This window comes from Cherax quadricarinatus, chromosome 10 (genome assembly GCF_038502225.1).
Source record: "Cherax quadricarinatus isolate ZL_2023a chromosome 10, ASM3850222v1, whole genome shotgun sequence".
NCBI classification, from domain to species: Eukaryota; Metazoa; Arthropoda; class Malacostraca; order Decapoda; family Parastacidae; genus Cherax; species Cherax quadricarinatus.
The window spans coordinates 32,176,116-32,193,425 of record NC_091301.1 but is presented as its reverse complement, the minus strand read 5'-3'; the positions used below and the strand labels follow the sequence as shown (position 1 = coordinate 32,193,425).

General features: G+C 39.1%; 1 protein-coding gene across 2 annotated transcripts in view; it reads left to right on the top strand.

Moving 5' to 3' along the window:
- Positions 1-312: 312 nt before the first annotated feature.
- LOC128700828 (puromycin-sensitive aminopeptidase-like protein) overlaps positions 313-17,310 on the top strand; it is a 28,071-nt gene continuing 11,073 nt past the window's right edge. The window contains exons 1-3 of one of the 2 annotated variants that reach the window (XM_070083761.1): positions 313-348; positions 5,521-5,668; positions 10,661-10,902. In XM_070083761.1, the coding sequence (XP_069939862.1) occupies positions 5,546-5,668; positions 10,661-10,902 (365 nt within the window). In that variant the 5' untranslated portion in view covers positions 313-348; positions 5,521-5,545. The other variant, XM_070083760.1, reaches the window with a different exon arrangement.

The following is a 17,310-nucleotide window of genomic DNA, read 5'->3' as shown; positions in this document are numbered from 1 at the left end:
AGAAATAAATATTATTATTATTATTATTATTATTATTATTATTATTATTATTATTATTATTATTATTATTATTATTATTATTATATAGAATACAGTAGCAGCTCAATGCTGATAATGTTTCCATTTTTAATATATTGTATAAAAACGGAGAGGAACTGCTAATTTGTAATGTTTAATATAAGTTGCTTTAGTTTATATAATTTGTATTGATTTGTTTAATTTGCACTGATTAGCTTAATTTGTAATATGTATTTTTTAGAATTTAAGATTGTTTTTAATTTGTATAATATGTAAATTGTTAAAGATGATTATTGTTACATAATGAAGGAATACGATTCTTTAACTTTTGTAAGAGCATAACTTTTATTGTAAATTATTTTTAGTTTTTCCTGTCGATGATATTATTTGTGAAGCTCAGAGTGTGTGACTGACATTCAGTATTATATATTTCATACATCTAATACACTGTAAATTGTGTATACGCATTTGTTGCTTCATTATAAGACAAGTGAATGTTTGTTAGAATGATGTGGTAGGTAGACTTCACCAGTAGAAACATAGATTCACAAGAAGCTTTAATGAGACTGGCTGAGACAAGCTTGAAGCACGTAAATATTGAGGCTCAGTAATATTGGTGGTGTGACTAGTGGTAAGTAGCAACATCTCTCATCTGTGGAGTGTGATAGACAGCAGACATCTCTCATCTGTGGAGTGTGATAGACAGCAGACACATCTGGTGGAGTCCCTGGGGCCAGGAGAGCCACTTCTTACCTTCAAGTAAACTGCACACAAGCTCAAGATCTCTCCTGTGTGATGTAAGTCATAGTGTGTGTGGCTTTACTGCATCTTGACGCCAGCTTTTATCACTGTTACAAGAAGTGTTGCTTCTCAGCATGAAAGATGTGTTGAGAGAAAGCCAGCAACAACTGCCTCCTCCTCACTATTACTACTCTTAATAGCTTTACTAGTCACCGCAGTCTTATACTCACCGATATGAAATATATTTTATTAACCTAGAGGGTAAACCCAGGATAACCCATTGGAAATACATCACTGACTTTTTTTGGGTTATCCTAGGTAATTTATACTGTATCATATTTATTTATTTGAACATGATACAGAGAAGTACAAAAGAATACAGTTAAATGCAGCATGCCAAAGCCAAAGAACTTTGTCCTTGGAAGCAAAAAGAGGAATGTATGAGAGTATAGTTTTACCAACGCTCCTGTATGGGTGTGAAACATGGGTGATGAATGTTGCAGCGAGGAGAAGGCTGGAGGCAGTGGAGATGTCATGTCTGAGGGCAATGTGTGGTGTGAATATAATGCAGAGAATTCGTAGTTTGGAAATTAGGAGGAGGTGTGGGATTGCCAAAACTGTTGTCCAGAGGGCTGAGGAAGGGTTGTTGAGGTGGTTCGGACATGTAGAGAGAATGGAGCGAAACAGAATGACGTCGAGTGTATCAGTCTGTAGTGGAAGGACGGTGGGGTCGGGGTCGGCCTAGGAAAGGTTGGAGGGAGGGAGTAAAGGAGGTTTTGTGTGCGAGGGGCTTGGACTTCCAGCGGGCATGCGTGAGCGTGTTTGATAGGAGTGAATGGAGACAAATGGTTTTTAATACTTGACGTGCTGTTGGAGTGTGAGCAAAGTAACATTTATGAAGGGATTCAGGGAAACCGGCAGGCCGGACTTAAGTCCTGGAGATGGGAAGTACAGTGCCTGCACTCTGAAGGAGGGGTGTTAATGTTGCAGTTTAAAAACTGTAGTGTAAAGCACCCTTCTGGCAAGACAGTGATGGAGTGAATGATAGTGAAAGTTTTTTTTCTTTTACGGGCCACCCTGCCTTGGTGGGAATCGGCCAATGTGTTAATAATAAAAAAAAAAAATTCTACTTAATACTAAGAAATAGTATATCATAGTTGTACAGTAGGAAAGTAATTATTTCATAGTTGTACAGTAGAATATTAATTATAAATGAATCAAAATTTGTATAATACAAAGATATACGTATTTATATTCTAAAATGCTTTTGTGAAAAACAATGATTCAATTATATTCATGTCAACAATGGATAAAAGGTTCAATGTGATTGTTTCAGTTATGATGTGGGAGTACATAGGTGAGTAAATGTGTACTGAGTATTTAGCATTTAGTCTAGGGTGATTAAGTGGCTTTTGAGAAGAGTCTTAAATTGATTTTCAGACTGGGTTTCTTTAATATCTTCTGGTAATGAATTCCAGATTTTGGGGCCCTTTATGTGCATAGAGTTATTACACAGTGTGATATGGACATGAGGTATATCAAAAAGAGATCTGTGTGTTGTGTTGTGGTCATGTGTCCTGTTTAGGTTGGTGAGGAAAAGTTTGAGTGGGTGGTTTATATTTGCGTGTATTGTTCTGTGTATGTAGTAGGCACATGAATAAGTATGAATGTTCTTAATGGTAAGCAGATTCAGACTTTTGAAAATTGGTGGAGTATGCTGGCAGGAGTGGGAATTTGTTATCATTCTTACTGTTGCCTTTTGCTGGGTTATTAGGGGTTTTAGGTGATTGGATGTTGTTGATCCCCATACACAAATTCCATATGTAAGATAAGGGTATATGAGTGAATGGTACAGTGCCAGGAGAGCTGATTGTGGAACATAGTACCTTATCTTTGATAATATGCCTACAGTCTTGGAGATTTTCTTGGTGATTTGTTGTATGTGTGTCCGGAACTTAAGGCTACTGTCAAGGTGGATACCTAGGAATTTTCCCTTTGTGAGTCTTGTGACTGATAATCCATTTAGTGTAATGTTAATTGGATCATTTGCAGCTTTGTTTCCAAACTGAATGAAATAGGTTTTATCTGTGTTCAAGGTAAGTTTGTTAGTCATCATCCAGGCAGATATTTTCTGTAATTCAGCATTGATTGTGTTTGCTAGTATGACTGCGTTTGGGTGGGAAAATACATATGTAGTGTCATCTGCAAATAATATGGGTTTGAGTAGCTGCGATGCATTCGGTAGATCATTGATGTAGATGAGAAAGAGGAGTGGTCCAAGGACGCTTCCTTGTGGGACTCCTACTGTGATTGGTTGGGTGGAGGAGTTTGCATCATTTGCATACACATATTGAGTTCTGTTGCTAAGGTATGACTTTAGGTAGTTGAGGGAGTGGCCTTTGATACCATAGTGCATTAATTTGGAGTACAGTAGTTCATGGTCGACTGTATCGAAAGCCTTATGTAAATCAATGAAAATGCCCAGCGGGACTTCTTTCTTTTCAAGTGCGGTATGTATTAGTTCTAGCATGTGTATGACAGCATCATTTGTGCTTTTATTATTTCTGAATCCAAACTGACAAGGGTTTAATATGTTGTGTGAAACGAGGTAGGAATAGATCCGTCTATGAATTAATTTTTCAAAGATTTTAGAGAGCAGTGGTAAGTTAGATATTGGTCTATAGTTATTCAAATCATCTTGGTCACCTCCTTTATGGATCGGAGTGACCCTCGCTATTTTGAGGATTGTTGGGAAGGTAGATGATTCAATGAATTTGTTAAAGAGCATTTGGTGACAGTACTTGAGAAGCTTTTTTGCACATAAAAGCAGGCAAGTTGTTTATGTCTCCTGCCTTGTTTTTAAGGGTGTTTATGATGAGCATAACTTCAGTGGGGTTGGTTGGAGCTAGGAATAGCATAGTATTTGGGTAGGTTCCTATGAGGTAGTCTGATGGATGGGCGTTTGTGCTTGGTATTTTGTTTGCTAGATTTTTTCCTATGGTGGAGAAGAAAACATTAAGTCTGTTTGCTGTTTCGGTTGGAGTGAGTAGGGGTTCATCTGATTTTGTTAGTTTGATTGCTTTGCTTTTGGATAACTTTTTAGTTCCAAGAATTTCAGATAGAGTTTTCCAGGTTTTTTTCATATCACCTTTGATGTTATGTAATCTATTTTCATAATACAATTTTTTTTGACCTTCTTATTAGGCTGGTAAGTTGTTCTCTAGTTATTTGACTCATTCTATACTGTTTTTCATATTTGTGCTTTGTGTTAATGGATTTGACGATGCTTGGTGTTAGCCAGGGATTATTCAGTCTCTTTGCTGTGATCTGTTTAGTTTTTCTGGGGCAATGTCTGTTGTAGAGGCATTGGGCTTTTTTTAGAAAATTATTTATACATTCATTCATATCTGTATATGTTTGAAGCTCATTTTGCCAATCGATGTTATTCATAGCTGCTATAAAGTTGTTAACTGCTGTCTCTTTATGTAGTCCGAAGGTTACTTTAGTAATCTCAAACTGAAGCAGTTTCTTGATAGTTGCAACAGGACTCATAGACATAATACTAGGCACAAAGATCTGTGACATTCCCCATGTCCAGCTAAATCTCTTCAAAAATTAAATGTACATAAAAGGGCCCAGAATCTGGAACTCTGCCAGATATCTCCTGAACCATTGACTCAGCCAGCATTTTCAAAACTACCATTAAAAAGCACCTTATCTCCCTAGCATATCCCAGCATCAACTGAATACATAAACGCTATAGATGAATATTCTCAATGTCATGAACATATGTAAAACGCTATGAACAACATATGCTTACTCTCACTATCTGTAACCCCTCCCAAACCTGTAATTCTCAACATTATACTTATTAAAACCATATAGAATGAACTAATTTATTCATTTATCTTGTAATCATCGTAAACTCCTAAATTTACTACTTATTGTTATTGCCCTCTTAATCTTAAGTTAGTCTTCAGTTTGCTCAAAATGCTCTGCATATATTATTATTATATTGGTGATGATATGCCTCACTATCACTTGACTCAGCAGTATTTGCTTTGTAATCATATTCCTGTCCACTATTGTTGCTCAAACTGTTCGCTTCACTATCACTTGCACGTGTATAGACTTTTTGTCTCTCCTGTGTCTGTGTACCTAGGCTAGATGTGGATACCACAGCTATATCTTGGGTTTTGCTTATATTACTTACATTTTTGGTGTCACAAACATCTTCATTATCTTCAAAATCAGGAAAATTCTTTTCAGAACTCCACTCTATCTTCTGAAATCCATCCTAAAATGTGCCAGATTTCACTTGAAACCAGTCCCTGGTGTCTCCTTGCCATTGTTTCAAAACTGCTACTAAGGCTGTGTTACCCACAGTGCCCTGGGACTCGCCATTTTACAGTATTCACATTTTTTTTTTATTTGCAGGACTTCAAGGAACTTAACCCCTCACGAATTTGGCAGCCAACTGCATTGTGGTTCAGGAAAGAATCTCCAATTGTAACATGGGTTTCTATGGGAAAATAGGTTCCAAGTTCCAAATAATCAATTTAAATCTTTCATGAATGCAGTAAAATTACAAGTGGGGGATCTACTGCATTTACTATTATCCTCATTGATTTTTTTATGACATTTTGACAGCTAGCAGAGATGTCATGAGTTCCACTTGGACTGTATGGTTAAAAGAGCATTTAACTATGTTTTGACCTCGTGTGATATAAGACAACTTCATAGATAATGCACATTTTCCAGATTCCTGCTTGTCACCACCACCACCATGCCAGAACCAAAGCCATTTGAGCGCCTCCCTCAAAATATCAAGCCTAATCACTACAAAATTACACTCCAGCCAAATCTTGTGAAATGTGTTTTTCATGGCTCACAGGAAGTAGATATTGAGGTAGGATTAAGTAATCATTGTATATACAGTGCTGGTTTTGCAGTTATTGTACTTGTGCCTGGTTTTTTGTCCCTGAAATTTTGCTGCATGCCTCAGGATCAGAATGAACGGACAATCCTCATTTAACATTGTGGTTCACTTTAACATAAAAACAAAAAAAAAAAAATGCAAAAGGACCATTTTGTAAAAGATTTAATTTCTTCAGTTAAAAATTATGTTCTTGCCAAAAAATATGTTTTATGTTTTATCTTGCACAGTAGTTAAACGAACTATGTACATGGCTTTGTTTATAATGGGTAATAAAGATACATGCTGTAGATGCACTCCAGGCCAATGGTTGCTATACAAAGGTGAAACAAGCCACAAACACTTTTTTATTTTTCCAATACATCGGGTGTCTCCCACCGAGGCAGAGTGGCCCGAAGAACATAAGAAAGAAGGAACACTGCATCAGGCCTACTGACCCATGCAGAGCAGGTCCATGCCCCCTGGATTAGCCCAATGATCCCCCCCCTCCCAGATTAGCCTAATGACCCCCCCCCCTTCCTCCTGGATTAGCCCAATGACCCACCCAGTCTGGTCACCTCCACTCAAGGAAGGAGCATGGCACCAGACCCAGCAGCACAAGCTAGTCAGGTCCAACTCACACCCACAGACATCCACTCATGTATTTATCTAATCTATTTTTAAAACTACACAACGTTTTAGCCTTAATAACTGTACTTGGGAGTTTGTTCCACTCATCCACAACTCTATTACCAAACCAGTGCTTTCCTATATCCTTCCTGAATCTGAATTTTTCCAACTTGAAACCATTGCTGCGAGTCCTGTCTTGGCTGGAAATTTTCAGCACGCTATTTACATCCCCTTTATTTATTCCTGTTTTCCATTTATACACCTCGATCATATCCCCCCTAATTCTATGCCTTTCGAGAGAGTGCAGATTCAGGGCCCTCAGTCTATCCTCATAGGGAAGATTTCTGATACATGGGATCATCTTTTTCATCCTCCTCTGTACGTTTTCCAGAGCATTTATATCCATTCTGTAATACGGTGACCAGAACTGAGCAGCATAGTCTAAATGAGGCCTAACCAAGGATATATAGAGTTGAAGAACAACCTGAGGACTTCTATTATTTATACTTCTGAATATGATGCCAAGAATTCTGTTAGCTTTATTGCGAACACTAATGCACTGTTGTCTTGGTTTTAGATTACTGCTAACCAGAACTAAATCCTTTTTGCAATCAGTAGTATTAAGATCTACATTATTTAATTTATATGTGGCATGGTTATTTACCTGTCTAACATTTAGAACTTTGCATTTGTCAATATTAAACTGCATCTGCCACTTCTCCGACCATTGCATCAGTCTATTCAAATCATCCTGGAGTGCTCTAGTGTCCTCATTAGAATGAATTGGACAGCCTATTTTGGTGTCATCAGCAAATTTGCTTATGTCTCTATTTATTCCCTCATCTATGTCGTTTATGTAAATTATGAACAACAACGGGCCCAACACTGACCCCTGAGGAACACCACTTGTGACGTGCCCTCATTCTGATTTCTCCCCATTTATGCAAACTCTCTGCTGCCTATTTGTCAGCCATGCCTCTACCCAGGAAAAAATTTCTCCTCCTATTCCGTGTGCCTTAAGTTTCCTCAATAGCCTCTGATGTGGAACTCTATTGAAAGCCTTACTGAAGTCCATATACACAATAGGAAAAAGAAAAACACTTTCACCATTATTCAACACTTGCACCATAATTCACACATAATCACTGTCTTAGCAGAAAGGCCCAGTTATGACAGTTTAGATGTCACTCCAAACAGCCAGTATCCCAAACCCCTCCTTTAACCCTTAAACTGTCCAAGCAGATCTACATTCACATGTGTAGTAGTCCAAAAGTAGATCTACATTTCTTTTACATATTTTCAAATATGACAAAAAAAAAACACGTAGATCAAAGTTTTTTTACACGTTTTCAAATGTAAAAAAAAAAAAGATTACTTTTTTTACATACTTTCAAATGTTGAAAAAACGTAGGTCTACGTTTGGACAGTTTAAGGGTTAAAGTGCAGGCATTGTACTTCCCACCTCCAGGACTCAAGTTCAGCTAACTGGTTTCCCTGAATCCCTTTGCTCACACTCCAACAGCTCGTCAGGTCCCAAAAACCATTCATCTCCATTCACTTCCGTTTAACACACACACATGCCTGCTGCATGTCCAGGTCCCATGCATACAAAACCTCTTTTACCCCCTCCCTCCATCCTTTCCTAGGACAACCCCCTTTCCTTCCTCCCCACCACTACAGATTTATGCGCCCTCCAAGTCATTCTGTTTTGCTCCACTCGCCTTTTTTTTCATCGGTTCTATGGTTAATCTCGTTCTTCATAAACCCATCTGCTGATAAATCTACTCCCAAATATTTGAACACATTCACTTCTTCCATACACCCTCCTTCCAGTGTGTTATCCAGTTTTTCTTTACCTTACTCGTTTGATACTCTCATTACCTTACTCTTATCTATATTCACTTTCAACTTTCTTTCTTTACACACCCTCAAAAACTCATCCACTAACCTTTGCATCTTCTCTTTAGAATCTTCCAAAAGCACAGTGTCATCAGCAAAAAGTAACTGTGTCAGCTCCCATTTTGTGTTTGATTTCCCATAATGTAATTCAGTCCCTCTCTCCAGCACTCGTGCATATACTTCTTTTACACCTCCATCTATAAATATGTTAAACAACCATGGTGACATTACACATCCCTGTCTAAGGCCTACTTTTACTGGAAAGTAATCTCCCTCTTTAACACACCCTAACTTGAGCCTTACTGTCCTCATAAAAACTCTTTACAACCTTTAATAACTTACTACCAGTCCCATACACTTGCAACATCTGCCACATTGCTTCCCTATCCACCCTATGCTTTTTCCAAATCCATAAATGCAATGAAAACATCCCTACTTTTATCTGAATATTGTTCACTTATACACTTCAATATAAACACTTGATCTACACATCCCCTATCCATTCTAAAGCCTTCTTGTTCATCTGCAATTCTGCTGTCTGTCTTACCTCTGATTCTTTCAATAATAACCCAACCACTTTACCTGAGTATACCACTTCACTTGGTATACTCAGTAAACTTTCTTCTTTCAACGCACCAGCCATATCCCACCGAGGGGGGTGGCCCAAAAGGGGGTTACTAGCCCCTTGCTCTTGGCATTTTAGTTGCCTCTTACAACACGCATGGCTTACAGATGAATTATGTTCCATTTCCCCATGGAGATAAATGGAAATGAACAAGAACTAGTAAGAAAAATAGAAGAAAACCCAGAAGGGTGTGTGTATATATATGCTTGTACAAGCATGTGTAGTGTGACCTAAGTGTAAGTAGAAGCAGCAAGATGTACCTGAAATCTTGCATGTTTATGAGACAGAAAAAAGACACCAGCAATCCAACCATCATGTAAAACAATTACAGGCTTTTATTTTACTCATTTGGCAGGACGGTAGTACCTCCCTGTGTGGTTACTGTCTACCAACCTACTACCTAGAACTCAATCACCTTCTTCCCCTATAATTTTTACATTCTACTTTGTCCCCCTTTTCCTTATGTAAGGGAATTATGCATAAGATCTGCCAGTCCCTAGGTACCTTCCCTGCATTCATACATTTATTGAACAAAAGTACCAACCACTTCAAAGCTATGTACCCCCCTGCTTTTAACAACTCCTGCATTCCTTAGGCACCAAACTAATGCCTTTCATAGTAGTCTAGTTCATACCTTTCCACCTGCTACTAATGCTTCTGGAGTCTAAGATTCATATTAGGAAAAAATGTGTATAAGGGATGTTTCAACAAGACATTGTCTGTGGAGGCTAAAAGAAGGGTAGACAGTTTTGGCAGAAGTCCAATTGATAGGATAACTGTGATCTCTAACATGATGGAAAAGAGCATTATTAGTGTCAGCAAGTCTAATACGTCTTTGGTGCTCTTTCTCTGTCCTGTTAGAGATCACAGTCATCCTTTTAACTGGTCCTCTACCAAAGCTGTCCGCCCTTGTTTTAGCCTTCACAGATGCTGTCTTGTTGAAGCATCCCTTATACACTTTCCTAATATGAATCTTAGTCCTGGCTTTCTCTCTTTAGATGCCTTCCTCTTCTCATTACAGTGTCAAATGCTTCTAACTTCAGGACACTCATTACTTGACCTCCTCACCTTATCTCTTCTCCTGCCTATGTGGGTTCTGTCCTATTGTATTTTTTCCCTGGGTTTTATCCTACCCTTGTGGACTATTAACACTCCTGCAGTGCTCCTGTTTCTTCCTCTTGTTCTTAAATGACAACAACAACAATAACAACAGCAGCAGCAGCAGCAGCAGCAGCAGCAGCAGCAGCAGCAACAACAAAAACAAGAACTACTAATACTACAGCAACAGCTTCACTTACACTCCACAATTCACTTACACTTGTGCCACCATATCCCTGTCCATCACCTCTACTACCTCCTCTACTTCTACAATTATATTACTACTGCCTATCATTCTACTACAGTACTCCCAGCCCTGCCCCCCCCCCCCCTCTTGTATATACATATACTGGTTCTCTCCCCTTTACACTTCTGTATAGCTAGTTAATAGCTCAAGTCAGGCAGAAACATGGTCATAAGTTTCACTCTCCTGTTTGTGGGTTAGTTGTGCATTGTTTGTCACAGTATTGTACCTTTTTATTCTTTTTGAAATACAAAGCAGCATTTGTTATTTGTACATGTTCTGTGTTTTGTTCTGTTAACATAAGTTTAGAGTCTGGCTAATCGCTAAGACAATGAAAGGTGCATATGAATTATAAAATCTAATATTGTGAATTGAAGAATTTAATTCTTATTTACTTGTCTGCAATTTTCTTAAATGTTGAGTTTTTAAGAATGTAATGAGCAATAAGCAAAATTCAGTTTTGAAAGTTAAAAGCTGATGTTCCTCACAGATTAAGGAAGCTACCAAGCAAATTAAGTTCAACTCTCTGGACCTGACTCTAAGAGACATAAAAGTGACACTACCATCTGAGGAGGTTCTTGTCCCAGCATCTACTGAAATTTCTACAAGCAATGAGATGGTAACACTTATATTTGAAGAAACTTTGCCTATTGGAACAGCAAAATTAAGTGTGGCCTTTGATGGAGAGCTCAATGACAAAATGAAGGGGATTTATAGAAGCAAGTATACATCGTAAGTGCTTTTAAAGTAGGTTGGGCATTCATATGTAAGGCAAAACTTATCTTTCTTTCAACACACCGGCTGTATCCCACCGACGCGGGGTGGCCCAAAAGGAAAAACAAAAGTTTCTCCTTTTACATTTAGTAATATATACAGGAGAAGGGGTTACTAGCCCCTTGCTCCTGGCATTTTAGTCGCCTCTTACAACATGCATGGCTTACGGAGGAAGAATTCTGTTCCACTTCCCCATGGAGGTAAGAGGAAATAAACAAGAACACGAACTAGTAAGAAAATAGAAGAAAACCCAACAGGGTGTGTATATATATGCTTGTACATGTATGTGTAGTGTGACCTAAGTGTAAGTAGAAGTAGCAAGACGTACCTGAAACCTTGCATGTTTATGAGACAGAAAAAATGGACACCAGCAATCCTACCATCATGTAAAACAATTACAGGCTTTCATGTTACACTCACTTGGCAGGACGGTAGTACCTCCCTGGGCGGTTGCTGTTTACCAACCTACTACCTAGGGCAAAACTAATATTGTACATTATTTACTTTTGGTGGATATGTAGTTTCATTGTAAATAATGGATAGTTTTTTTTTATATAGTAAAATTTTCATCTATTCCCTCCCTACTGGATTGCATGTTACCTCATTTACATTAAAAAAGCAGTGGATTAATCTTATTGTTTACAACATTCATACTTCATAATAAAGTGCAGTGTAACCAGTTTTATAGTAAAGTACAGTACACTAAAAAGAATCCTTTAGGAGTCAGGAATCGCGGGAAGAACTAAAAGCCATAAATGAAATTGAAAGAAACCCAAAATATTTCTTCTCCTATGCCAAATCAAAATCGAGAACAACGTCCAGTATTGGGCCCCTACTTAAACAAGATGGGTCCTACACAGATGACAGCAAGGAAATGAGTGAGCTACTCAAGTCCCAATATGACTCAGTTTTTAGCAAGCCGCTAACCAGACTGAGAGTCGAAGATCAAAATGAATTTTTTATGAGAGAGCCACAAAATTTGATTAACACAAGCCTATCCGATGTTATCCTGACGCCAAATGACTTCGAACAGGCGATAAATGACATGCCCATGCACTCTGCCCCAGGGCCAGACTCATGGAACTCTGTGTTCATCAAGAACTGCAAGAAGCCCCTATCACGAGCCTTTTCCATCCTATGGAGAGGGAGCATGGACACGGGGGTCGTCCCACAGTTACTAAAAACAACAGACATAGCCCCACTCCACAAAGGGGGCAGTAAAGCAACAGCAAAGAACTACAGACCAATAGCACTAACATCCCATATCATAAAAATCTTTGAAAGGGTCCTAAGAAGCAAGATCACCACGCATCTAGAAACCCATCAGTTACACAACCCAGGGCAACATGGGTTTAGAACAGGTCGCTCCTGTCTGTCTCAACTATTGGACCACTACGACAAGGTCCTAAATGCACTAGAAGACAAAAAGAATGCAGATGTAATATACACAGACTTTGCAAAAGCCTTCGACAAGTGTGACCATGGCGTAATAGCGCACAAAATGCGTGCTAAAGGAATAACAGGAAAAGTCGGTCGATGGATCTATAATTTCCTCACTAACAGAACACAGAGAGTAGTCGTCAACAGAGTAAAGTCTGAGGCAGCTACGGTGAAAAGCTCTGTTCCACAAGGCACAGTACTCGCTCCCATCTTGTTCCTCATCCTTATATCCGACATAGACAAGGATGTCAGCCACAGCACTGTGTCTTCCTTTGCAGATGACACCCGAATCTGCAAAGCTCCAGGCAGACATCAACCAAATCTTTCAGTGGGCTGCAGAAAACAATATGAAGTTCAACAATGAGAAATTTCAATTACTCAGATATGGTAAACATGAGGAAATTAAATCTTCATCAGAGTACAAAACAAATTCTGGCCACAAAATAGAGCGAAACACCAACGTCAAAGACCTGGGAGTGATCATGTCGGAGGATCTCACCTTCAAGGACCATAACATTGTATCAATCGCATCTGCTAGAAAAATGACAGGATGGATAATGAGAACCTTCAAAACTAGGGAGGCCAAGCCCATGATGACACTCTTCAGGTCACTTGTTCTATCTAGGCTGGAATATTGCTGCACACTAACAGCACCTTTCAAGGCAGGTGAAATTGCCGACCTAGAAAATGTACAGAGAACTTTCACGCCGCGCATAACGGAGATAAAACACCTCAATTACTGGGAGCGCTTGAGGTTCCTAAACCTGTATTCCCTGGAACGCAGGAGGGAGAGATACATGATTATATACACCTGGAAAATCCTAGAGGGACTAGTACCGAACTTGCACACGAAAATCACTCACTACGAAAGCAAAAGACTTGGCAGACGATGCACCATCCCCCCAATGAAAAGCAGGGGTGTCACTAGCACGTTAAGAGACCATACAATAAGTGTCAGGGGCCCGAGACTGTTCAACTGCCTCCCAGCACACATAAGGGGGATTACCAACAGACCCCTGGCAGTCTTCAAGCTGGCACTGGACAAGCACCTAAAGTCAGTTCCTGATCAGCTGGGCTGTGGCTCGTACGTTGGTTTGCGTGCAGCCAGCAGCAACAGCCTGGTTGATCAGGCGCTGATCCACCAGGAGGCCTGGTCACAGACCGGGCCGCGGGGGCGTTGACCCCCGGAACTCTCTCCAGGTAAACTCCAGGTAAACTATGTTAAACAAAACCAACTTTCATCCAGTTCTGTCACTATTCTTCTTCCAGCCTTCCTTTAACTCCCATACATAATTGGTAACACATCTTTTTCCATTGTATTTCTGTTGTAAGTAAGTAACTTGCTGTATGTTCACCATCTCTTCAAGTGCACCACATTGAATCAGGTAAAAATATGTGATACTTTTGTAACTGATGATTCATTTATTAGCTATCTTTCTTATTGTATTTATGATTGCAGTTAACTACATAAGAAGTCCTACTGAATAGTAGGACCATTAGGATTAGTTGACCTGAAATGCATTGCATATTAGTGTCTTTCTTTTGTGCCTACCATTGTTTTATTACATGTTAACTACTTTATCTGTTATATAAAGAAATAAAAATTGTATTGTATTGTGCACTGAAGTATTTAAAAGCTGGTTAACATAAAATTAAAATATTTTTTTCCATAAAATACAGTATACAGTTGATATAGTAATAATTAGCTCAGTGGAAAGCCCCTGGTTCTGCAGTGCATTTTGGCAGCCATAACATTAACCAGTGGCTACTAGAAAATTAATTTATTTGGTTTAGTAGAATGCTATTGTTTACATATGACATTTTGACATTTTGAGAGTGGGTAGGGGATGTGTAGATCAGGTGTTTACATTGAAGCATATATGTGAACAGTATTTAGATAAAGATAGGGAAGTTTTTATTGCATTTATGGATTTAGAAAAGGCATATGATAGAGTGGATAGAGGAGCAATGTGGCAGATGTTGCAAGTATATGGAATAGGTGGTAAGTTATTAAATGCTGTAAAGAGTTTTTATGAGGATAGTGAGGCTCAGGTTAGGGTGTGTAGAAGAGAGGGAGACTACTTCCCGGTAAAAGTAGGTCTTAGACAGGGATGTGTAATGTCACCATGGTTGTTTAATATATTTATAGATGGGGTTGTAAAGGAAGTAAATGCTAGGGTGTTTGGGAGAGGGGTGGGATTAAATTATGGGGAATCAAATTCAAAATGGGAATTGACACAGTTACTTTTTGCTGATGATACTGTGCTTATGGGAGATTCTAAAGAAAAATTGCAAAGGTTAGTGGATGAGTTTGGGAATGTGTGTAAAGGTAGAAAGTTGAAAGTGAACATAGAAAAGAGTAAGGTGATGAGGGTGTCAAATGATTTGGATAAAGAAAAATTGGATATCAAATTGGGGAGGAGGAGTATGGAAGAAGTGAATGTTTTCAGATACTTGGGAGTTGACGTGTCGGCGGATGGATTTATGAAGGATGAGGTTAATCATAGAATTGATGAGGGAAAAAAGGTGAGTGGTGCGTTGAGGTATATGTGGAGTCAAAAAACGTTATCTATGGAGGCAAAGAAGGGTATGTATGAAAGTATAGTAGTACCAACACTCTTATATGGGTGTGAAGCTTGGGTGGTAAATGCAGCAGCGAGGAGACGGTTGGAGGCAGTGGAGATGTCCTGTTTAAGGGCAATGTGTGGTGTAAATATTATGCAGAAAATTCGGAGTGTGGAAATTAGGAGAAGGTGTGGAGTTAATAAAAGTATTAGTCAGAGGGCAGAGGAGGGGTTGTTGAGGTGGTTTGGTCATTTAGAGAGAATGGATCAAAGTAGAATGACATGGAAAGCATATAAATCTATAGGGGAAGGAAGGCGGGGTAGGGGTTGTCCTCGAAAGGGTTGGAGAGAGGGGGTAAAGAAGGTTTTGTGGGTAAGGGGCTTGGACTTCCAGCAAGCGTGCGTGAGCGTGTTAGATAGGAGTGAATGGAGACGAATGGTACTTGGGACCTGACGATCTGTTGGAGTGTGAGCAGGGTAATATTTAGTGAAGGGATTCAGGGAAACCGGTTATTTTCATATAGTCGGACTTGAGTCCTGGAAATGGGAAGTACAATGCCTGCACTTTAAAGGAGGGGTTTGGGATATTGGCAGTTTGGAGGGATATGTTGTGTATCTTTATATGTGTATGCTTCTAGACTGTTGTATTCTAAGCACCTCTGCAAAAACAGTGATAATGTGCGAGTGTGGTGAAAGTGTTGAATGATGATGAAAGTATTTTCTTTTTGGGGATTTTCTTTCTTTTTTGGGTCACCCTGCCTCGGTGGGAGACGGCCGACTTGTTGAAAAAAAAAAAAAAAAAAAATTTGACAGTTTATATAATGCTTTGATGTAACATTTATAGTTGTGAATATTGATGTAGAACATATTTTGGTTATAACATACATCAAAATATATTGGTGATAGTGGTAATATGAGTAAGAAACCTGTAATTTGATTTAGAAGAACAGGTTGCTGATGATATATAATGCACAACACAATGGACATTACCATAATCTATGCAGAATTTAGGTCGGATTAAGGAGGTGCTTTTAACTATATTTTTGAAGCAGGTGGCAGATACAAAGCTTCTTTTGCATTTTAGGGCCCATTATTGGCATGGAGTTCATAAATATGCTGAATCAAGCATGTGGTATATCAGAGACACTCATTTCTTGTACAGCGGTACCTCAATATTCAAACTTAATCCGTTCCAGGAGGCTGTTCGAATAGTGAATTGTACAATTTTTCCAATGAGAAATAATTAGATTAATCTGTTCCACACCCCAAAAAATTACCAGTTATTAAACATTTCAAGTGAAAATATTGCTTATTCAAACATTTTTTTTTTTTAACATGTTGGTCGTCTCCCACCGAGGCAGGGTGACCCAAAAAGAAAGAAAATCCCCAAAAAAGAAAAATAGTTTCATCATCATTCAACACTTTTACCTCACTCATACATAATCATTGTCTTTGCAGAGGTGCTCAAATACAACAGTTAAGAAGTCCCTCCAAACTTCCCAAACCTCTCCTTTAGAGTGCAGGCATTGTACTTCCCATTTTGAGGACTCAAGTCTGGCTAACCAGTTTCCCTGAATCCCTTCACAAAATATTACCCTGCTCACACTTCAACAGCTCGTCAGGTCCCAAAAACCATTTATCCCCGTTCACTCCTCTCAAACACGGTCACACATGCTTGCTGGAAGTCCAAGCCCCTTGTCCACGAAACCTCCTTTACCCCCTCCCTCCAACCCTTTTGAGGACGACCCCTACCCTGCCTTCCTTCCCCTACAGATTTATATGCTCTCCAAGTCATTCTACTTTGATCCATTCTCTCTAAATGACCAGACCACCTCAACAACCCCTCTTCAGCCCTCTGATTAATACTTTTAATAACTTCACACTTCCTAATTTCCACACTCCAAATTCTTTCTTTCTTCTTTCAACACACCGACCGTATCCCACCGAGGCAGGGTGGCCCAAAAGGAAAAACGAAAGTTTCTCCTTTTATATTTAGTAATATATACAGGAGAAGAGGTTACTAGCCCCTTGCTCCTGGCATTTTAGTCTCCTCTTACAACACACATGGCTTAAGGAGGAAGAATTCTGTTCCACTTCCCCATGGAGGTAAGAGGAAATAAACAAGAACAAGAACTAGTAAGAAAATAGAAGAAAACCCAGAGGGGTGTGTATATATATGCTTGTACATGTATGTGTAGTGTAAGTAGAAGTAGCAAGACGTACCTGAAATCTTGCATGTTAATCTTTCTTTCTTTCAACACACCGGCCGTATCCCACCGAGGCGGGGTGGCCCTAAAGGAAAAACGAAAGCTTCTCCTTTTACATTTAGTAATATATACAGAAGGGGGTTACTAGCCTCTTG